Below are 24,800 nucleotides of genomic sequence, written 5' to 3' on the forward strand. Positions count from 1 at the left end.
GGGGGGGAGGTTTGGGTTTCCTTTTTTGATGTATTGCTTATATACCAAGCTCGGCAGATACGACTTTCGTAACTCACTCAGGACACGGCTCATGTATTTTGCTTGATTTTCGCTTTGTAGAGAAGCCTTAAATGTCTGTCTCGGACGCCTTTTATACATGGTGCCTATCTACTATAATGTATTGCCTGTCTTTGCTTTTAAACTCAATAAAATGTAACATTAAAACAAAGCATTATGTTTAGCTAAAATCCTTTTCACATTAGGCTCCTGAATACCAAGTTGATTCACAGTCAAGTCCCTCAGAACAATGGGTGAATCAGTCCCTGGACATAACAATAGACCCAGTTTCCCTAAATCAAACCACCCAATAATATCTTTTCCATCAACTGTAACATAAATTCTTGTATAAATGCCCTTTGAACTTAAATTTGTCTTCAAAGTATCCCAACATGGTAATATCAAGATTACCAAAAGCTTTCAGATTAACATACATCTCTAATCTTTTTTAATGTAATTTGAGACACAATAGTAATCAGGGAGCATGAATATATGATCATCTCCAGCACAACCTCCCCAATGCACATTTTCCCAATGGTGCTTTAAAACCTACAGCAATCATGTTCACATCAAAATATGCATCTGGATCATATTTCCCAAATTGTTACTAACACCACTTTTTGTACTAACACTCAAACCAGCCCCAGATTTCAAGCTACTACATACAATCTGGAAATGTCCAAATTTGTTGCACTTGTTACATCTTCTCCTTGTTGCAGGGCAATCAGCACTATTTCCAAGATGAAACTTTGAACCACATCTAAAAGAACTAGGCTTAGTCCCCTTGAGCTCACCTGACATATGTTTTTTTTCCTAATTGGACAACAACACAAGCAAGAGTGTTATTAGCATTAACCACATAAGTAGATAATGTTTTAGATGATATAATGAATCTTTCAATCCCTTTGGCTTTGTCTAGAGCCGCATCTCACCAAGAATGGGATTCCAAAATGCAAATAACCTCTCCTGAATTTCTTTTTGATTCAGTCAAAAACAATTTGGTTCCTGATGGAAGTATTCACCCCAGCACCAAATTCAAAATTGGCATCAAGTACCCTCAAAGCGGCGACATACTCTTCAACTGACTCTCCCCCATATTGCATACTTTTCGAAAAAATATGTTGCTCAATCATTACATTGGGTTCACCTACAAATTCCTTTTCAAGTCTAGTCACTGCCTCCTTGAATACATCCCAACTGTCTCCTTCTCCGCATGGTGGCGGTACAGGTTGTAAATGTTCAAAAAGGTCAATTGACGTAGTCCGCAAAAAACTGAATAACAATGTTCTTTTCCTTTCTGGTTTAAATCCAACTCCATCAATTGAAACAATATCATTTTCAAAAGTATTGTACCATTTGTTCCAAATAAGCAGAGGTTTCCCAGGTAGCAGCAAAAAAATAGATAGCTGATTAAACGAGTGAGCTAGCCATGTTAATGCAAACCACAAGTAATTTACAATCATTATAACATTTTGAAACTCAAAATAATTTACCAAAAAGGTCTGCATATCCTCGAAATATATTCCACAGATACGCTGCTCCAAACCATTGCCAGTTACAGAAGAGTACAAATCACTGACAATGTGATTCGCTGTTAAAGTTGTGTGCGCATCACAATATTCGAAAAAGAACCAGATGAGCACTACACTAGCCGTCTAGACACAATTCAATATAGCCATCCAATCCAACGCGTATGTGATGGCAACTCCTCACATTAAGCTCTGCTGCAGCTTCGCACGCACTTCATGCAGTGAAGATCCAAGCGCAGAGAAGCCTTGCACCGCTTCAGTTAGACGTCTTGCTCTAAATGCCTACACACAAGCATTCCACGCTCACGAACCCTTAGCTGTGGGTTAATTTTAGCACACTGTGCAAGCACACAAGGTGATGCAAAATAACACAGTGACTTACTTATGAAATCTGTTGCATCGCTGCATGAAAAGTGCGATGCAACAGTTTTCACTGCACCCTTCTTGTGACATGATTGATGCATCATATTTACTGCATGCTTCATCATTTCACCCCCCGCCAGGGCAGCATCTCTCCACACCGGTAGCACTGCCCTGAAGCTGGCCCTGGCTGCCACACAATTTACTTTCCAGTGAGAAATCTAGTAACAAAGGGCCTGATGCAGACAGGGTCTCTGCAATCATGGCGGAGGCCTCGCAGTTGTGGGGGAGTCTCCGCACTTGGAATGGAATCTCTGCAATGAGAATCCTAATTACAAAGATTCTGCTCCGAATGAGGAGATTTCCCCACGACTGCAAGGCCTCCGCCACAAATGCAGAGGACCTTTGTGAATCAGGCCCACTATGTTTCTGATGGGAATACCAAACGTTTTTTAGCATCAGAGGGACAAAACCATAGGTTGGTTGGAAAGTATTCATTTTAGGTAAATTTACAAGGTTGATATCAGATCTGCCGTTAAAGACCGTGCATGGAGTGTCCCCCAAAATAGGAGTAGGAAGAGGCAGTGGCATGACAAAACCTCAGGGAGGGTGACCCTACAAAGTACATGGAGGGGGTTCCCCATGCTCCGGACCCAGTCAGGAGCTCTCAGGCCAGGGGCCAGCTGCCAGTGCATAGTGCTGGGGTGAAGTGTTGGCCCTGAAGCTCACCCCCCCCCCCACACCTCTGGGGCTGTGAAGGCTATTGCTATGCCACTGGGAAGAGGGTGTTCGGAGTTTGTTTCCAGTGACTCATTAACCGCACAAAGAAATATTTTCTGTGGAGAAATATGATCATAGCATCTGACTACACATTACTTTATTACCACTCTTATACCACACTGCATGAATACATTCAGAAATATGCATATCATAATGTCATGAAAACCCTGTCTTTTTTCAGTTTTCTAATTTTGCTTCTGCTTGGAGGGTTTTCCTTATTTGCTACTATTAGTTGTAAATTGCAACCAATGTGCATGTCATAATGTGCACCCATAAGGCAACATTTTCTGCACACAGCCTTTCACAATTAGCTCCTCTTAAACCCTTTACAGAATAAAGAACATAAATTGAACTTTTAATATGATCCGATATGCCTATCCAGTAACATCCAGTATCCAACAAATAAACGGTTTTGTCATTTTATTGCAGGTCTTATCACCGATTACAGGGTACGTATCATGTTGTGAACAAAGTGTATATGTGTAAGTTATATTAACAATTTTCAAGTGTGTGCCCTGGTTGTCACATCAAAATGATTTCCCGTCAACCAATCAGAAAGTGTTTTTACCTCTAAGTGTTAAATGGATCTTATATGTAAACCAGAGTAATAGATAACTGTCTGCATAATGTGTTTGTATGACTGTTAAGTGAGCGCAAATACCTGAACAAATAATGTATGCATCAGGCTGGGGGTGGTATTTGCACTTGATTTACTGGATGTGTTATTAACACATGCATACAAGTTAGAATAGGTAGTTGCTATCAGGGACAATCTAGTGTTAGCTAACTGTGCTAGCTTTTATGTTCCATTCCATTATGTTCCATTTATGTACCAGTTATGTTCTTATTATTCTGCTGATCCTGTGTACATATAACCGTTCTTGTCCTGTGATTTCTATTTTGATATGTGATTTTGTCTGTATTCCCATTTGACACATGTACTGCAACTGTTACCTTCTTTTCCCCACAACAGTAAAGCACTCTGATATCCCTCTGGATCATGTTCGCGCTATATAAAACTTTATAAATAAATAAATAAATGTGTCATTTAACTTCCAATCAGAGTTACATAGTGACAGAGGTCATTTGGGAAGTCTCATTTACCTGGTTAACCTAATGTTTCTGCTAATTATTAAAAGTTTAACATTTATTTACGTGTGAGTTGGGCAGTGGAGGCTCGCATGTAGTGTAGTTCCTAGTTTCCCACTAGGCCCTGCGCATTGGAATAACATAAACAGTAGTATCGACGTGGAACTGGCTATATTCCAGGCCTCCACTGACTATGCTAAACTTAATTGGGTTGTGTTACCAACTAGCTCAGAGGTCACTGGAAACTTTCTTCTCTGCATAGGAAGTGATCAGCTTCCCTGGCACAGACAAGAAGGGATTCAGTTTTCCAACAACCGTGCAACATGACAACTTTGCTCCTCAGATCAAGAGTCGATCTCTAGGGTCGTGTGAAACAATAGACATAGATTTCACTCAGTCAGTCTAGTGCAGTTTACTTTCACAGTATGTAGAGAATAGAGAGACGGGCGTGTATCAATAAAGGGTAACATTTATTGAACAGTCTTTCTTCTCGTACAAGAGAAATGTATTGCCACAATTGCAATAACTGTTATTATAAAAAGTACGTACAGTAAGATAAGAATTGCGAAATAGAACTGTAAAAGCATTGATATGGTTTCTTAGCCATACAATGGTTTAAAAGTAATAAAACATATATACAGTCATATATACATTAGGCTAACATACTCAACTGGTGCTTCTAACTAAGCCTACCCCGGTGTGCCTGACCTAGGCCTAACACGTGAGAAGGGGGAGTAAGTAAGTAGCTTAAGTTAAGTTGGTTTTGCCAAGGGTTGTTTCAAGAATTCTCGTCTAAGGGTTTAGTCAACACCATACCTCTGAATAGAATGATGGAGGATTGGTATCTCCTTCAGGGGTCTCTCTCGATATCCCAGTCACCCGCGAGGGTAAACCGGAAGCGCCGGGACTGGATTTCTCTGCACGAGAAATGCAGCGGCTTCTCTCAGCGCGTCGAGGAAGGAGGGGTGACAGCGTCCGCGGGCAGCTGGGCTGGATGTCTTCGCAGAGGACGGCTGCACGGCTCCTCAAGCGTACTGAACCACAGTTCGCGCTGTAGCGGCGATAATGGTAATCAGTAGCTTCACCACCACAGGATAGCAGGCTGCAGCGACAGAGTGCTAGTTTTTACCAACACGGGTCATGCAGGCAGCTGGCATCAGCAACAGGCAACGCTCATTGCTTAAGGCAACGTTGGTAATATTTATACCTGACAGGTGCCGGGTTTGACGCAAGTTTGCTGGACATAAGACGTCAATTAAAGATGTCACTAGGAAGTGATAGTTATCAGTTGCTCATTAGAGTTCCATTACTAATCAAAACATAGCAAGCGGGGATTTCCAGGTTTGCTAAGTTTTTATCTTGTTGAAGAACTCGGAGTGTTATCTAGGAATATCAGATAGTGACTGCTGCTCTGTCATTGCACTAATTGGTCGCAAAGGAAGTAGCAGAGAGTCATGCTGGAATGTGGCTCTGTGGCTCTGCTCGTGTGAGGCCAGAGATGACTTTTCAGAAAATCGCACTTGAACGGTTATGCCAATATAGGGAATAAAGGGCTTTATAGCCGAATAGGGGCATAAGGTCACAGTATCGATCAGGAACCTAGATAAGCACATGACACCCACTCCACGAATTCATGTCCATCAAAATTACTAAAACTAAGCAATTAGATGCATGTGTAACATTGTGTAACATAGCCCACCCCAAAATACACAAATGCATTCGAAATAGGCGTACTTGTAATACATGGAATTTAGGTACTGTACGTAGTTTTAAAGCATAGTAATCATTCAAAAGGTATTGCATATAAAATCAATGAACGATTATGCAAAAAGAATTACACATGAAGTATCTCTGACAGAAGAAATGCGAGATAAATCATCACATAAAAATGCATTGTAATAACATGTGTGCTAGAGGCTGGTGTAATGTTGTTATGTCTCTAGATGTGTTTAGAAATAGAAGTGTGAAGCTTCTGTTCTCTAAGAATAGTTTTTACGTTAAGCAAAGAATTGTTCGTGCCAAAAAGAAGAAAAAGGTCAATATTTTAAAAATTGTCCAATTCAAAGAAAAATCAGTTTACCAAAGCTCCTGGCAGTTTTTTGTTGATCAAAACTGAAGGCCGAATCCAGAGTTCATAGGAACGCTGTGTGTCGGAAAGCTTTTCAAAAAGTTATTGTTTCTCTGTGGGTGAGAACATCGTATCAGACAGGCTCGCAAAGAATTGGTCTACAAAATCAGGTGATAGTTCAACCAAATTAGATAGCGCTGTAACTTGGCAGGTGTGAGAATGATTGCTGTCATCGAAGACAGGACCAGCCCTGCTCACAGAACGTTGTACCTGGATGATGTTGCTTTTGTCACTCGCTCCACTGTTACCACTTGGCTGTAGTACAGGAGTCTCCACGAATGCCGTCATCAGGATTGGTAGCCGCTGGGGACAACACAATGCGTGAGCCGTTATTGGACTTAGCAAAGTATCGACGTCCATTGGTACTGCTGATGGAAGTGAAAGACAGATGTCCAACACGCATTCATCGCCGCAAAGCATACACCGTAGCACAGGTAAAATGCAATTTTGCCATATCGGTCTGAATGAAAGGAACCAGGTCATGTTTAGATCTCTCAGCCTGGCCAATCCGAGGACGTTAGTTATCCTGTCCCGGTAGCGCATTGCTAGGATTGTCTCTTCCATTCCCATGGGAGCTATGTCTGAGCCGAGGCTTGCCATAACGAAGCAGGAGGGTCAAAAATAGAATCCCTGCGATGAGTCCCAAAAATAGTGGAATACCACCAAAGATGGAGTGCACAAAAGTAGGAAATATTCCCAAAATTGCCTGGAAGGGTGTTAGCAGTCCCGTAAAGACTGTCTTAAATATGCCTGGGATGCTTGTAGCACTAGACATGTTAAGGAGTTGGTCGAGCATTTGTACGAAATGCACGGGGCAATTTGTTGATAAAAGGTCATGAACCTCAGTAGCCGTCCTTGCGACTAGAAGATCATACGTCTCTTTAGATGACGTTATAGGCACTGTTGTCTGTAAAAGCACAGATTTCATTTTGCTTAATGTATCAATTCGTATAGAATAGAGATTCAGACGAGGCCAGATGGGAGTCACTATGTCTGGAGGCCCGCTCGGGAACAATGCTTGCATACAGCATTTGACCATGGACGTTACTTCTACTAGATAACTTAGTCCGGGCGCGAGGCCACAGCACCTGTGATCCGTTCTTAGAATGTAACTCCCGTTTGCGAGTTGCATAAAGAAGGGCTCTATCTGAGTTGCAGGTGTGACTAGCTGGTGGCATGAAAGGTTGTTTGAATTTCCATCACATGCTCCGTGTAAATTAATACCCTGACACAAAAGTATACCGCTTAGTGAGTGTTTACAGTTCTCACCACTAAGAAATACATTTTTGTCGCTGTCACTATAGCAAGAATGAGTGTATGGTAATTTCCATTCGGATTTTAAGTATCCTTTACCCAATTGTTCATATTGGCCAGCAGGTATGTACTCAAGGCACTTATGAAATCGGAAAGTTGTTATCGGAATTGTGATAATCCCGTGTATTATCCATTCAATGACAGGACTCTCTGACATTGTCAATGGTAATCGCTCGAGTTTCTCGATGCTCAAGATTGTATAGTCTGCTCCTTTCTGTGCCAAACTGATCTGTTTATCAGTAAGGTTAAAAATGGAAAACAATGACGTTGTGTTGATTAAACGCCAAGGCACATAGCCTGAACGAAGATTTTGCAGCGTCCAGCCTAGTTCTATAATAGAGCGTAGTTGAGACTGGCCATGTTGTAACATAGGCAAATCTCTGTCTATCACATCAAAGGCAGATGATACAATATTGTCCAACGAATATATTCTGGAAGACAGAGTCATTAACCCATTGTCTACTACAGAAAGTGATTTCTCCAAATTAATACGATCAATTTCTCGTATCTTTTCAGCAGTTTCAATTTGCTTTACTTTCCAAGCCTCGTTGTATGAAGCATAGATGCTGGTCGCTATGAAACGCTTTTGACGCTGTTTGCGTGGTCCAAGAATGAAATCGCGCAAATCAGCACCATCTTTTAATAAAGACAAGTGTTGCTTAATTTCAGCCAGTGTGGATGTAGTTAGCCATTCTAGGCAGAGTTTCCCTACACTGTATGTTGTTATTATTCCTGGATGTTGTCTCTGGGAATATCTTGAGTCTAATCTGGTCATTTTTAAACCCTGTGTTTTATTCAGGAACCTATCTTGACAGCTATTTGTGTCTGTAGGCCAGATTAACCACTTTTTCCAATCAGGATGTGTTCTGTTGAAATGTAAAATGTGTGACACGTCTAACTCATTATCTGCAGTTGCATTCTCAGCTATTGGCTTTGGTATAGACGGTGTTTTAAGGTCTTTGTTCTTAGCTAGGCCAAGACAAGATGTTTGGTGTACAGTGTCATTTAAAAATAACATTTGTTCTGGTATCATGCAGGTTCTAAATAGTGCTTCAATGCCTTGCACCTGCCAATCTTTTGTACCCCAAATTGTTTTCGTTTCAATATTATTTTTCCAATAATCAAAACCAAATGTCATCATTTTGTCATAAAATGCTTCTGAATATATCAATTTAGAATTTGTCAGCATCGTTTTCATTCCTGTTTTATCTAACAGTTTATAATAAAACGTTTCTGCATCACTTGTGTTAAAACCTGAAAAGTATTTGAATTTCTCAAAAAATGCTTTAGAACTGCTTTTAGGTGGTGTAGAACAATGTTCCCATTGATTATACATAAAAACATTTCTAGGCTGTGCAGATTTATGCAAGTAATGATCCCCATAGTGGGTGTAACAGAATAATTGCTCATAACTAGATGAACCTTGTAAATAATCATGATCTGTGAATCTAGCTCACATAACTAAATCAGACATCATGTCATTAATACTGTTAAAGTCCCAATCATCAGAGAATGTACTTGGTGTCACAAAGTCACTTAAGGAAACCTTTAGTTGATGAGGATACTTCAGGATTTCGACCGGACCATAGATCTCATAGTCTGTTTTCTCCCATACTACCCCACCAGGTATTGGAATTGCTGTGACATTTACTGTTGACAGTTCTCTTTTCTTCACGTGGGATGATCTGTGTGGTTTCAGGACTAGGTTGATGTTCTGACTTGCTGTGTCCATTCAATTGTAATGAACTTTCCTAAAATTAAAACTAAAATTAGGCAGAGTAGGAGTATGAATACCCCTGAAATAATCCAATGCTCAATCAACGGTGAATCCAGATATAATTCTTTGATTTGTTGAAGGAGTCCTGTTGTATTTTCTTTAGAATACTTTTTTGTTTCTGGCATCACTTCGGGGTCGTTAAAATCTTCAGAGAAGTTGTCGAAGTTGATGAAATAACCAGAGGCAGTTCTGTCAATTCTTTCAATCTGTCTTTCGGTAGCACTTTCTGATGCCACATCATTGTAGACTGGTGTTGTTTCTTGACGAACTGTTTCAATCTGTGTTTCAAGAGGCACGAGTTCCATGGCTGTATTGCATAGTCCTTCATTGTGCACTGCAGGCTGATCGAATGTGATTAGTCTTTCAGTTTGAACCTCTTGGATTGTTGCAAGTTTGGGTATTCTGTTGTTTCTTGGGAGTCCACTGGGCCTACTGTTGATTATAGGCCACATGCTTGTGGTTTTACCAGATCGATGGACACGATTCTGTTCTCCTTTTTACCAGCAAGGGGCGGTAGCACAACTGATCTTGTTCCGGTGACTGCCAAGACAGGTACTGCTTTTCTGTAAGAAGGCCCAAATTCCTTCTTAACCGCGATCTTTTCTCTGACTAGATCCCCAATCTTTGGAATCCAGACAGGCCTTGCTGGGGCTGTTGCGGGTGGTGCCTCGTCAGTGGTGCTTGGCTGTTGCTTTAACTTTATGTTGCTTAATGATTTTCTTGTTTCATTCAGTTCCTGTAAAACAGCCAAACGGTCTTTTACTTCAAACTGCTTTGTTTCTTTTTGTACCACTGACATCTGACTATCGAGGTCCTGAACGTTCATTCTTATTCCGAACAATAGTTCGTATGGGCTGAAACCTTTTAGAGAATTTCTTGGCATGTTGTTAAGACTAGTCTGGACACTTATTAAATGTTTGACCCACCCAGCGCCTGAACCTAATACCTTCGCTGTTATAGATTGCTTTATATCCCGGTTTTTTCTTTCTACCACACTATTCCCTTCGGGGTGCGACGGACAAGAATACCGCAACCCAATTCCCATGCTGGCCATGGCCTCCCTATAGGCTCGAGAGCTGAAAGCAGGACCCTGGTCAGAATGGAACGTGGTAATTGCGTATGTGCCGATAAAGACTCGCAAATCTTTTATAACCGTTCTAGGCGTCAGCCGAGTGCTGGAGGCCTCATTATTTAAGTGTATTTCGTCTTAAACGTTGTACACTGGGACGCGCTTCTCTTCTTTGATTGCGCAGATAGACCGCCTTATGCTGTCTAGAAGGGATCCTGAAACTACACTGGCCTGTTCATTTCTGCGATCTCTGTTGCAGTCTTCACAATTTTGAGCAAAACATTGAATATCTATACTCATTCCTGGCCACCAGTACTCTGATTGTAATTCTTTCAGAGAGGCTTTGATTGTTTGGTGTTTCAGACCCAACCCCATGTGTGCTTCCAGTAGGAGGAAGCCTCTCCTGCTCCTGTTTGGAATTACTCTATCCCCCACTCCAGGGATTCGAGCAAAAGGAACGGAGTTTGCATCGATTATGTATGCATAATTGAGTGGATAGTTTACGGGTAGTGCTGCACAGTCGCCTTTTACGGTCGTTCTTACTGCCAGCATGGTTTCCCCGTCTATATACTTATCTGTACGCTTTTTTGTGGCTACGGAAGCCGGGTTAGTTGCTTCCGCTTTGGCTGTACTAGCCAATGAATTCCCTGCAACGTGAACGCCATCACGTTGAAGACTCTGTGCGTGAATCACGTGAGTCTTTTGTAGTTCTTTGTGTAAAAGAGCTACTTGTTCCCAAAGCAATTTATGCTTTATTGTGGCACCTGTGTCATTTTTGTAGTCGTTTTCGATCCAACTCTGCAGTTTGTTATTGTAAGAATTGACGCAAAAATGAGAATCGCACACTATAAGTGTGGGGAATTCGCGGTCTGCATTTTCGAGCGCCATCTTTAAAGATCTGATTTCAGTTCTTTGAACCGAACAGTTTCTTACAGATTCAGTTTTTGTTACTTTCGGTCTGAATTTACCGCACAGCCAACGACCTTTAATGATCGCACATGCTGCATTGTAGGATTTGCTCTCTACGTTGAAATGCTGTACAAAGCTATCTGTATAGATTATACCGGCGTATTGTGGGAGAGGCAGGATTTCGATTGGCAGAGGATATTCTTCTTCATATTCTAAATCATTCAGTTCTTCGTATTGCGGGGCGAAATAGTATTTCACGTCTTCCGCTCCTAGAGAATCTATACACTGTATCCATTTTGGATCCAGTGACACTGTAGGCAGGTTTACCGGGCTGAATAGCGCCTCGAAGGCGGATTCCGCTGTGAGGATATTAATCCGTTTGCCGTGTGCTAGTTCTCGTTCATTTGCTAGTGCGATTTGCACTGCGTTCACAGTTCTTTCTGTGCGACTGAATGTTTTTTCTGCTTGTGTGTACAAGTGAGACTTAATTGAAATTGGTACCTTTTCTCCCTCATTAGAGGTTAGGTACGTGAATCCGCATCTTCCTGGGATGACTCGGATTACAAGATCACGTGTGTTGTCACGTGTGTCTAATTTTGTTTTTGCTAACATGTCTGTTTGCAGTGATCTCAAAATTTCTGTGTGTTTTTGAGTCCAATTGATTTGTTTTAAATCAGGTTCTATTAGTTCGTAGAGAGGTTTAACCCTCTCTGCGTAATTTTGGATATAAGTTCTTACGAAATTCAGAAAACCTAGTATTGATTGTAAATTCTTCAGCGTTTTTGGAGCTTGGAGTACAGCGCACTTCTCTAAGAAGTTGTCCGCTAGGCTTTTCCCTTCACTTGATAATTCGTACCCTAAAAACAGTACTGTCAGATGGGCAATTCGGGACTTTTTAAAGTTGAATTTGTAACCCTCTGCTGCGAACCCAAGTATAATGGTGTTCACTCTTTTCAAGTGAGTATCCAAGTCGTCGTCTGTGAGATAAATATCATCTACGTAAGATAATGCTTCATCATCATAGATTTGTAGTAACTCTGTTACCCTAGCTGAGAATAGTCCTGGGCTGTTCTTGAACCCCTGTGGGAGTCGACAGAATTTTTTCTGCGACCCAAATGCGGAGAAAGCGGTCAAGTATCTGCTTTCTGGTGCAATGTTTTGACAAAAGAAACCATTAGAAATGTCTAATGTCGTTTTATATTTTTTCCTAACTATGTTATTCATTAGGGCTGCACTATGCGAGTTTTGTACTGCAAAAGTTTTGCAACATGTATTAAGGTGTCTGTAGTCCAAAACTAGACGATATGAATTGTCTGGCTTGGAGACAGGAAACAAAGGATTGTTCATTTGAGAGGTGCATGTTTCAATCACCCCCTGGTATTCAAGTTGATCTAAGATCTCCCTGACCTGTTTTTTAGCTTCTTGCTTTATGGGATACTGCCGTTGGGCAGTTGGTTCACTTTTTAGCTGGATTTTGTGAGGCGGTGAATCCTCATCCCATCCTACATGATTTTTATACAATGCAGGTGCCTGGGCTACTGCCCATTTCCTGGCATATGTATATTTTTTGTGAATCGGTATGTGATTCGAGAAGGCAGGCATAATCACTTCTTCGCCACGAGGGCACTCCCTGACAAACTCCGGGGGCCAATCTTTTTCAGCTAACAGAATATCATAGCCTTTTGAGAGCTTATCCCAAAATAGACCCTTAATTTTCCTAGTCTTATCACCCTCCATACGCAATGTTATTTCGTATATTTTATGGGGCTCGCTAAGCCTGGTGTCGGCAGTTTCAACCTGAATGTATTCATTCGTGTCCACTGTCTCCAGATGACTCATCAAGTTCTTGCGCGCTATACTGATCTCTGCTGCACTGTCCAACATTGTCAATGCCCACTCCCCGTTTTTCAACTGTGTCCTCAGTATTCTCGGCATGGTTGATTACTCTACTACTGGCTACCTTCTTTTTCTGAAATTGAGATTTCTTATTTTGAGCAGGTTCCTTGTCTTTGGACTTGGTGTGCTCTCCTGGGTCTGACCGTCCTCTTCTTTCCGAATTCTGTGGAAGAGATCGAGAGGGACGTGTATCAATACTTTGATATCTATCAGGTCTTTTTATATTATCCCTATTTCTAAGGTTATATCTTTTCTCAGAGGGCTCCCGTTGGGGAGACTGGCGTTCTCGAGTCAGAGTTCTTTCCCTCCGTCGAGGAGACCTTCCTCTGGACTGGAAAACTTTTTCCTTGGGAGTGGATTGTTTATTTCCATCCCAGCTCTTTTTAGGAGTATTTAAATTATTTTTAATAAATAATTTTTCAGGATTTTCGAGCAGTTGGGGTTTTACTGGTTTCCCACCCAAGCTGTCTCTACCTAATTCTTCATAGCATTTTTCTATGATTTTTGCAAGCTCAACAGGATCTTTTATATCTGTTTCCCTCAACTTCTGGCGAATCGCCACAGATGCTGCTTCTCCCTTTACGTTGGCTAATAATATAGCCGTGACCTGCTTGAAATCTTTCAGTAATTTCATACCTAGATTTAAAGCGGGCTCTGGACCGAATTCATTTTGAATCTGTTTTTGCACGTCTGGTATTACCGCCATAGACGGAACACCGTGTGTTTTTGTGTAAATGGAAGCAAAGACTGTACCCCAAGTGTCGCAGTCCTCCACGTGTGGTGCGATTCCCATAGGAAGGCAGATGGTCAAGATTCTGTGTTTCTCAATAGGGGTAGTATCAGGAAATACTGCCTCTATTTGAGTGATTTTCTGGGCTAACCAGAAAGGAATTTGTTCCCGTTTTACGGGTGTTTTACCAAGACATGATTGTATGTTCTGTGGTGTAATTTTATTTGTGTTCCCCTGATGAGGGGTCAGCTGTGGTGTATTAACAGCTGGCTGGACTGTTGCAGTCCGTATTACATATTGGACTAATTGCCTATGTATTTTTATTAATGTGTTTAGCTGTGCTAACAGCTCTTCTTTAGACATTCTTGCAATGTCAGGATGTGGTGTGTAGCTGGCTAGAACCGGCCACGTGGCTCCTGGTCTACCTAGTGGACCGAGCCTGGTAATGTGATCATTGTGTTTTAGGGCGCCATTAAACCAGAGCAGGTGCTCTTGAAATTTAAGTGGAATTTCAACCTCCTCGAAAGGGGCGTACTCATCTGGAGGTTCCTCTATTTTGTAATAGTGAAACTCTTGTGTTATAGCGTTTACCGCTGGAAAGTTTATCCATGAATAGAATACCTTTGTCTGCCGATACTCGTGAGCCTCTATCACGAAAATTACTGTGCCACCTTGAGGTGTCAGTCCGTTTTCTATAAGTTTTAAAGTTATAGATCTTCTTAACTGGACCGGGATGATAATAGCATCCGGGTCTGCTTGTTCGGGACCTTGCTGAGTCGCATCTATTGCGGCCCCAGAGGTTCCGTTGTTTTCTACTGACATTTTTTTTTAAAAAAATGCAGGTTTGCAGAGTAGGTCTCCAAGGAGACAAAGATTAGATGCACAATATTTTGGAACACTGTATCCTTCAACGTTGAATAAACCGGAGCTTTACATAGGAATCTCTTCCTACTAAGGTCGGGCGGATTTTAACCTTTCACCCACTCCAGACGTCTATTGGAGTATTTACGGGAGAAAGGGGTGTGAAATATGCACGACTGAGTTACTCTACAAGTCTTACGTTAGTTTATCGCCTTACCAAACGTTAGGGCGCCATGTAGTGTAGTTCCTAGTTTCCCACTAGGCCCTGCGCATTGGAATAACATAAACAGTAGTATCGACGTGGAACTGGCTATATTCCAGGCCTCCACTGACTATGCTAAACTTAATTGGGTTGTGTTACCAACTAGCTCAGAGGTCACTGGAAACTTTCTTCTCTGCATAGGAAGTGATCAGCTTCCCTGGCACAGACAAGAAGGGATTCAGTTTTCCAACAACCGTGCAACATGACAACTTTGCTCCTCAGATCAAGAGTCGATCTCTAGGGTCGTGTGAAACAATAGACATTGATTTCACTCAGTCAGTCTAGTGCAGTTTACTTTCACAGTATGTAGAGAATAGAGAGACGGGCGTGTATCAATAAAGGGTAACATTTATTGAACAGTCTTTCTTCTCGTACAAGAGAAATGTATTGCCACAATTGCAATAACTGTTATTATAAAAAGTACGTACAGTAAGATAAGAATTGCGAAATAGAACTGTAAAAGCATTGATATGGTTTCTTAGCCATACAATGGTTTAAAAGTAATAAAACATATATACAGTCATATATACATTAGGCTAACATACTCAACTGGTGCTTCTAACTAAGCCTACCCCGGTGTGCCTGACCTAGGCCTAACACGTGAGAAGGGGGAGTAAGTAAGTAGCTTAAGTTAAGTTGGTTTTGCCAAGGGTTGTTTCAAGAATTCTCGTCTAAGGGTTTAGTCAACACCATACCTCTGAATAGAATGATGGAGGATTGGTATCTCCTTCAGGGGTCTCTCTCGATATCCCAGTCACCCGCGAGGGTAAACCGGAAGCGCCGGGACTGGATTTCTCTGCACGAGAAATGCAGCGGCTTCTCTCAGCGCGTCGAGGAAGGAGGGGTGACAGCGTCCGCGGGCAGCTGGGCTGGATGTCTTCGCAGAGGACGGCTGCACGGCTCCTCAAGCGTACTGAACCACAGTTCGCGCTGTAGCGGCGATAATGGTAATCAGTAGCTTCACCACCACAGGATAGCAGGCTGCAGCGACAGAGTGCTAGTTTTTACCAACACGGGTCATGCAGGCAGCTGGCATCAGCAACAGGCAACGCTCATTGCTTAAGGCAACGTTGGTAATATTTATACCTGACAGGTGCCGGGTTTGACGCAAGTTTGCTGGACATAAGACGTCAATTAAAGATGTCACTAGGAAGTGATAGTTATCAGTTGCTCATTAGAGTTCCATTACTAATCAAAACATAGCAAGCGGGGATTTCCAGGTTTGCTAAGTTTTTATCTTGTTGAAGAACTCGGAGTGTTATCTAGGAATATCAGATAGTGACTGCTGCTCTGTCATTGCACTAATTGGTCGCAAAGGAAGTAGCAGAGAGTCATGCTGGAATGTGGCTCTGTGGCTCTGCTCGTGTGAGGCCAGAGATGACTTTTCAGAAAATCGCACTTGAACGGTTATGCCAATATAGGGAATAAAGGGCTTTATAGCCGAATAGGGGCATAAGGTCACAGTATCGATCAGGAACCTAGATAAGCACATGACACGCAGAGGGAGTGCTGCTGGGCGACAGGGCGAGGGAGGGTTAGGGTGGGAGGGTAGTGGAGTCCGACATATGAAGGCCAGGAGTAAAGTAAGTAAATAAATAAATATAACTATTTACCTTGCACTCGCTGCATCGGCAACTCGACGATGCAGCGAGGGAAAGGAAAATATTTTATTTATTTATGTGCTTACTTTACTCCTGGCCGTCGTATGTCTGAATACACTACCCCCTCAACCCTGCCCCACAGCACTTCCTCTGCAAGCCGCCACTGCAGTTGGGTAGGAGATAGAGTGTATTTTCAAAGGTCAATATTGTTTTGAAAAGTGTAAATGACAGAAGAAGAAACTGCAAATACCATCCTATTTGTTCCTTGCAAAATATCTAATAATAGTGCTTTATAGCATGCTTTTGTGGCTGTTAAGTCCAGAACATCATATGCCTTTAAAAGATGCTTTATTGCAAATTGAAAAAACGATACTGAGGAGCATCGAAATGCGCATCTTCACTCACTCCACCCTCTCAATGCCTCTCTCTGGAAGTTTCACTCCAAGTCAAAAGCGAACCACCAGTGCAGGTGCCAGAGAACACAGCTGGTGATGACCGTTACACTAGGCACAATACTGAAATATAAATATACGCAACAGTGGGCTAGGACTGTTGTGCAATACCATCTCACTGAGTAATTGACCAGAGAATCATACGAGGACCAGGAATGGAGGAGAGACCGTTGAAAGGCCAACAGAGTTCAAGGCAATGGAGCTAAATGGTTCTTACGCCCTTAAGGGTAGAATATTTAAATAAAACAGGGAGAAACAAAAGAAAACTTTAACATTTTGGAGCAGATGGCACACACCCACTATTATTCTGCTCACACAGACTATTGTCGCCAATAGAGTTCTGGGCATTTCAATGTTTTAATAAAACATTATAGCCCACTGCTGAGGGCTGGGCCAGTCACTAAATGCCACAACCAAGAGTCACAGGTGATGAGAGCCTACAACATGAAAGAGACCATTAACGACTGATGTAGCCTGAGGCTGTCCATTTATAATGATATTTAAACATTACATTCATTGTGAGCAGGATTTTTATTCTTTTGCAGTTTATTGTAATTCATACTCTGTGTTTTCCTCTCATTGGAGCTGAAGTAGCACTGCTCCAACCACAAAATTTGAAGCATCAAATTGAATTGAATATGAATTGTCTAGCCAGATCTTGGTATCTGAGAATATGAGATTGGGTGAAAGCCTTCATGAGATTGACAAAGGCCTGTTGTGCTTTAGGGGTCAGAGAAAATCTTTTAGTTAAGTTCCCCTTCTTCAAAGTGGCAGATATATAGCTATTCATGTTGGGACAGCACTTAAAGGTAGCCAACCCTAAAAATTCTGGGTCTCGTTAACGGACTTAGGTATCAGCCAGTCCCGGATTGCAGAGATCTGAAGAGGGTCCATAGATAAACCACTACCAGACAGGCCATTCTCCACATACTCAACTTCTGTTCTTTCAAATTCACACTTCTCAGCTTAGTGGTGGTCAATTAGTGGTTTTCCCTGAGACAAAGAAAAATGGAACAAAGATGGTTTTGATGTTGGAGAAAGGAAGCAGAAAAGATTGTGATGTTGTCTAGATACACCACAATTAATTGGTTAAGTACACCAGAGAATTTCTCATTAATCTCTGGAAAACTGCTGGAGCATTGGGAAGCCCAATATTATTGATATTCATGGTGCCCAAAGGAAGTTCAAAAGGCTGTCATCCACCCTTCAGCCTTCTTTATCCGGAGCAGGTAGTAAGCTCAATGGAGATCTAACTTTGTGAAATATTTTGCACACTGATCGGACTCAGGGATAGCTTTGATGAATGAAAGTGGGTAATGTTCCTTAATGATGACCCTATTCTATCCGTGGTAATCAATACAATTTCTTAGCACTAAAAACTTTTTTAGGACAAAAAAGAGAGACTCTCCACCAGGGGATGTTGACTAGACAATCTGGCCATTCTGAAGGTTTTCATTCAGATATTCCTGCAGAACCAGTTTCTCAAGCTGGAAAAGAAAATGTATCCTGCCATATGGAATTAAGGCTCAAGGTATGGACTGAATGGCACAGTCCGAAGCCCTATGAGGAGAGAGAGACACACAGAAGTAAGCTACTGGAAGTCATAAAGAAACTCATGGTAAGCCATTGGAATGGGCAAAGTCTGGACTATAGTGGAATGAGACTGCACTTCAGAAAGTTCTTTTGTCACTGGGGCCTAATAGCTCCCGCTCAAGCAACAATTGTCTCTACAGAACGCCCATCTCCCAAATGATGTAGGGGTTTTGTCGTTCCAGCTAGGATATTCCAAGCATGTTGGCATAGTTAGGCGATGTGATTAAATCAAAGGCACCCATCTCTTCATGATTCCACTACAAAGAGACAATTAACAATACCTTTTTTTGGAGGCGGACAAAAAAGCATATTGCAATTGCAAATTTCATCACCTGAATGACTAAATCAACATTCGGTAGATGTCATAATACAAACATTTGCTTAACACCTTCGCAGCTATGGAACGTCCAGCTCCAGTGCTGAACGTTCCATTGCGCAGGTGCAGTTGGAATGTCCAACGGCCGACGGCAGCACTCCCGAGGTAGTGGTGCCGTCGGCCGTTGGAATAGGCGCAGCACTTAAGGTACTAAAATGGTGGACAATCGATTACTGTGCATATTTACAGGAAAGCTTTTGGAATTCATTGCGATTAACATAAAGGTCAGTACTCCACTCAAAATTTTGAGGCATGTAATGTATTTTGGCTTCACTTTTATTGGTACTCAATCACTCTTTATGTGGTGTTTTTATCCTCTAAAACGAATTTCTTTTTAAATAAAATTAAGTCTATGCTTTGCAAACGTCCTTGGTTTAATTTGCGCAATACTATTTTATAATAAAATAATTTGGCTTTAAAAGACATCACATAGAACACCTTAGTGCAAACCATGCAAGTAAAAATCATGATGTAGTTAAGGGCAATACACACATAACACCATTTGGACTAACCAATGTGGTCAATGCAATCTAACACAGCATGATTATTGGATACATTGGGCCATCATATTACTTTCATCAGGACACATTTACTATTCTATCTTCGGTTCTAGTACTCAAAGTGCAAGCACCACTTTGGGGTAGACCGATGATATGGTCATGTCAGTGTAATGGCAGCCCCCTGAAGTTGAAAGACTCCTAGAGAGAGAGTTAACAATTTCAACATGCCCATTGCTTTTGCATATATTTTACCTTTTTGTCGACAGATTTTAATGCATGCAAATGTTCTAAAGAAACTATTATAACTTTTTAAAACTCCATTAATAAATGTTTATTTTCAGGTCATTAAAAAATCCACAAAATATTTGAAAACATGTTAACATGTAGCACCATGCTGATTACATTTGTAATTCTTTAGAAAAACTGAACAAATGTTTTAAACTATTCCAAATATTTTCAAAATAGATTGGAGTTATAATACTATTAGAGTACAAATTCTAACTTTTGACTGTATCGGATATCTTTTAGGACTTGTTAACTAACAGTACTAAAACTTCTAAAATTAACTGTTACATATTTTGACACATTTTAAAAATATCTTAAAGCAATTGTTAAGCAGTTTAACCAACAAAGCCAATCATAACAATGTTAACATGGTGTTCAATTACAATCACCTTTTGAAGTGCAACCAATATGTTAGAACTTATAAAACTAGAAGGTTCAACTTTGTAACACTCGTACGTACTGTTTGAAAGTACTCTTTTTCAAAATATGAGCATTTCAGTTATTTGACCAGCAATTATTTAGAAAAATAATTGTAAACTTTTTTATGAGTCCAACAGTATAATACAATAGCTTTCACATTTTTAACTGGCAGTTCAACACTTGCTTAAAACTCAATATCCATTTCAATGAATTCTTATATTTTGAATATAAGATATTTTTTGTGTTGTGTCAAAACCAATAAATGATACAAAAGAAGAAAATATAATCTGGCACTTCCACAGGCAGATATCACAATCTGACCAGTCTCTAACTTAGACATAGAATGGATAGTACTTGCAGATAGTTTAGGTAGAAATGATTAAAGCCATTTGCTGGTCACAAAATACTAATTAGACTTAATTTTTTAGAAATATTTCCAAACTTTTTTTTCTAAAACGTAAAAAATTAAAAATAATTAAATATTATTTTGGTAACCCCATTGTGTTAACGTTTCCCCGGTCACTATTACAATTGTTTATCCAAACATTCCTGATTATAAAAGAAATTATTTTAACAAATATTAACCTTTTTAAATTCTCTACAAATGTTTAGGGGCTGTCTAACTGACTACTCCTGTTTTATCATAAATTCGAGCTGTAGTAATCAGTTTTCAATTTCAAACAATAAACCTTAAAAAACACAAACGTAGAATTTGGACAATGGCAAAAGTAAATTAGATAAGGAAAAGGAAGGAGCAGGGACATGAACGAGGTATGGGAAGAGGTTGGCAGAAGAGTGTGGAAGGGAGTGAAAAATGCTAAGACGTGTACAGGAAAATGGGTCACCATTTGTATATTGAAAAAAGAAACACAAAAATTGTGGAAATAGATTTGAAGACACTGAAGAGAAAAAAATAAGGGTGAATAGGCAGTAATAGGAAATGTGACTTTGGACTGTCTACTCCACTGCTCCCAGAACTGCCTAGATTAAATAAAGAATAAAGGCAGAATGAAGGAAGGGGAGAACAACTGAATGAGCAAAAAGGTGCAGTAGTAAAAACGGGAGGTTACAAAAGTACCTAAGTATTGAAGAATATGCTCCCAAGTAGTTCAAGAGCATAATTGAGAACAACAGTGCAGTGAAAGAGAGGGGATGTGGTCAAAAAGAAAAAAAAACTGTGTAACATGCAAGTGCAAAATAAAAGATATTGCTTGAATTGTTGGATTGTTTATTTTCAAGCCATTTATCATAAACATTCTATTAAGCATTTTAGGTTAAATAGTTTTTCACAATTGGAATTCTACAAATGTGTTTTTCTCATACAACCACCCTACTGCCTGGAATACTGTAAGGAACCTCTTCTGGTCTTGGCGGAGCAGGATCCCCACCATAGTCTGTCATCATAAACCTATGACTTGGTGACCCATCTGCCACAAAGCCACTGGATCAAGCCTTTGAAAAGCCCCACCTTAGATAAGGAGTTCCAAGGCATACATTTCCTGCTGACGTCACATTGCCTTGCCTGGTGATCTCAGGCAGGAAACATAAATAGTATCCCACACACTCAAGGACAATTCATCCTGTGCATCAGTGCAATTGATATTGTGTTTTGAGGAAATAGACCTCTGTGTTTGGCGCTTATTTATGCAAAACAACAATAAAATACCAACTCAATGCCAAGCAGCAGGGATGAATGATTTAAAGAAAGTGCTCACACTGCAACTGAGGGAGCACTTTTGTCAAAATCACCCCTAACATCATGGGAGAGGGATTTAATTATGGCAGGTGCTTCCCCACTTGTGGGTAGAGGCAAGAGCCTCTACCAATTCAGTGGGCATTCCACCAATGCATAAATGCTCGCTTATATTTTTCTTTAATTGTGAGAATGAGGTCTGCAGTTACCCTACCTCAATGGACTCTGTTATTATTTGTTGGTGTAGCACTCCATATTTTAGTGTCGAAATATTCCTTATGACTAATTGACAATCAGCATGAGGGACTGTGAAACGCAGAAAAGCCAATAGAAATGCTACAGTCGGTCTTTTTGAAAAACTGGAATTCTCTTGTGATTACTGATTCATATTATAAATGAACATTGATTGGTACAGCTGAGCATCAGAAGAATTCAAACATAAGTTCTCAATTCAATCTGAACTAAAACGTACAGATTGTGATAAGTTCACAGCTGGAATGAGCACATGGTGAATGTTAAAATCCATGGAGGAATCCAGAGGATAGGGATAACTAGGTAAGTCAAACCTACTCATAGCAAAATCTTTGATAATTGGAACTGGGTCTCAGAAGGCTGCCAGTGCTCCTTGGGAACATCTCAAAAAATAATGCAAACTGCTTTATTGTTATGGCTGTGGAGTCTGCACTTTAATTGGAAAGTAGGCTACTGGTGGACTAGTGATGTTTATAATTTCTGTAGGGGATGCCCCATTGCAAGCGAAGTCTATTCTGATGGATGGACATCCAACTGCATGCCCCGTTAGCAGATTTTAACTGCCAGTTTAGCAGATGGCTTAGGGACAGTTGGTCTGTCTGTCGTGCGAGGTCAGTAACAACAAGCAGTAACCATGGCTACCACCTGCCAGCACTGCACCATCCTTTCTGAGATATGTGCCAAAGTGATCATGTCATTGTATCAATAGAAACAATCTGTGTCACTGTGCAATGTAAAACTAAAACATTTTTTATATCTGAAACGATATCATAGAACATCATCAAATGCTGCTTTTGGAATGTATGTACAAATGATCTGTGAGATTATTTTACAGCACTGACATATGTATAACTATGAAATTGTCATTTGCATTTGAAAACATCATCTTTCTAAAACCAGCCATTGGTATTGACTCAAAGCTCAATAATGTTATTTTGCAGCATTGGCAGATCCCCCTGGGCCGCAGGTTCCGTTCCCTGAAATTGTGGTTTGTGTTCAGGCTGTATGGTGTGAAAGGACTACAGGAATACATACGCAAGGTAAATACATTTCATTGTTGGTAATTATTTTAATAATCCTTAAACTCCAATGAATGTTTATAAAACGTGCCGTCACAATAAAAAATCTTGTTTTGCTCTCTCAGCAGACCAATGAAAGAATGTGGTTTGTTAGTGCGCCTCATTTGTCTTCAGCACTCAAAAATCTTAAAAGATATTTATTGGCTCAAAAGAAGCCCCAACGTCATGCCTCATTGGTGAAATAAAACATCACTATTAGAGGGCTGTCTTAAGTAAACTATGTATGGCAATGAAGATTCTATAACGAGTCCCACTTTTCTTGAATACTAGCAGCCCGTCCCGACGTTGTACGGTGATGGCCGATGTTCAGTGTTGCCTTTACTTTTTGTTTGCATTAGTAATGTGTGCTTAATTCATCCGCAGGTTTTCATTGAGCCACAACTAATTTTGTTTTGCTGTCCTTGTTGAGAGTGTTCCCCCTGTGTGCGAATGTTGTTGTTTCCCAAATGTTGTAATTTGCGTCGCAAGTGTTACAGTGGTCGCTCAGATGTATTTGCCTGAAATTGCTTGCTTGTGAAAGGGGCTTTCCTTGTTTACGTTTTCGATCCCTTTACTAATATCTTTTTTTAGTTTTTATCGGCGCAAGTACTGGCAGTGTTCCGCTGATAACGCAGAGTGTTTGAAATGCGGAAGTTTTCAATTTTGTCCGCAGCATACGTAATTATTCGGAACCTTGTGAGTAAAGTCTCGTTCATGTTCTGTCGATTGGCTTTCTTGTCTAAGAAATGGGCGCCTCTTTTGTTTACGTTCCTCCCCCTGTGACAACGTTGTCGTTTGTCAAATGGTTAAACATTTGTTATATTTTTGTATCGCAACTCGTGTGTGTGTGTTAATCATTGTGTGTCGTGGTTGGTGGGCTGTGCAAAGCAACATGAATGATAGGCGGCCCTTTTTGCAAGCATGCACCCTGTGGCACTGTATTATTATGGAAGGCGCGCCCCTTTTTGGATGTCATCTCACGAAGGCGTTAATGTTTGAAGGGTAATGCCGACGAATGGTCGAATGTCGAGGCGAGTGATAGGCGGCCCTTTGCAAATGCGCGGGATGCACAGTTAAGTGTGTGCCTTGCACAGTGAAATCATTGAAATCGCATTTGCGCTATGCACATTGAAGTGTGTGGTGAAGTGTGTGCCTTGCACAGTGAAATCAGTGAAATTGTTTGGCATATGTTTATTGTTTGTACTTTGGGACATGCCCCTGTAAACACCCACATCTTTTGTTTGACACACCCCTCTAAACGCCCACATCTTTTCTTTGACACGCCCACGCTAACGCCCACAAGGGACTACTTTCCCACTTTTGGAATTTTTGCTTTTTTAATGTATATGGTGTCCAAAACTATAGCCTATGTCCTTCTGCTATATCTCTCCTTTCAAATGGTGTATTGGATGTAGTGATTGGTGCAGTACTTTTTGAGTTTACCTGGCTCAAAGGTTTGTGTTCTCTCTTTATAATAGTAGTATAGATAAAATTGTGTATGTTATAGTCTATGAATGTTTCTAAAAGTGTTTAGGTTTATTTGAATAAATCATGAAATTTGTGGGATTATATTGTGCCAGCCAAGTTTACATGTAGCTAGGGTTTTTTATGGTCTGGCCTGGTAGCGCATCTGTTGCCAGGCAATTTTGAGAAAATCACCAGGAGAGGGGTGTTTACTCCACCCACATGGTGGGAGCCAGGAATACATGCTTTGATTGGGCAGGCGCTGGGTGCTTTCACAAAAAAGTGCTTGACCTCCACACAGGTGTGAATATTTTGTTTAGTTATCCAACTTTTAGAGGCACAGGC

The 24,800-nt window shown here is 40.8% G+C and overlaps 1 protein-coding gene across 2 annotated transcripts in view; it reads left to right on the plus strand.

The window, feature by feature from the left end:
• Positions 1–24,800, plus strand: part of LOC147722440 (aromatic-L-amino-acid decarboxylase-like) — a 592,216-nt gene that overhangs the window by 521,641 nt on the left and 45,775 nt on the right. For both annotated transcript variants that reach the window (XM_086964962.1, XM_086964963.1), the window contains exons 11-12: positions 3,156–3,175; positions 22,875–22,973. In XM_086964962.1, the coding sequence (XP_086821088.1) occupies positions 3,156–3,175; positions 22,875–22,973 (119 nt within the window). The remainder of the gene's footprint in view (positions 1–3,155; positions 3,176–22,874; positions 22,974–24,800) is intronic.

This window comes from Lissotriton vulgaris, chromosome 4_1 (genome assembly GCF_964263255.1).
Source record: "Lissotriton vulgaris chromosome 4_1, aLisVul1.2, whole genome shotgun sequence".
Classification (NCBI taxonomy): Eukaryota; Metazoa; Chordata; class Amphibia; order Caudata; family Salamandridae; genus Lissotriton; species Lissotriton vulgaris.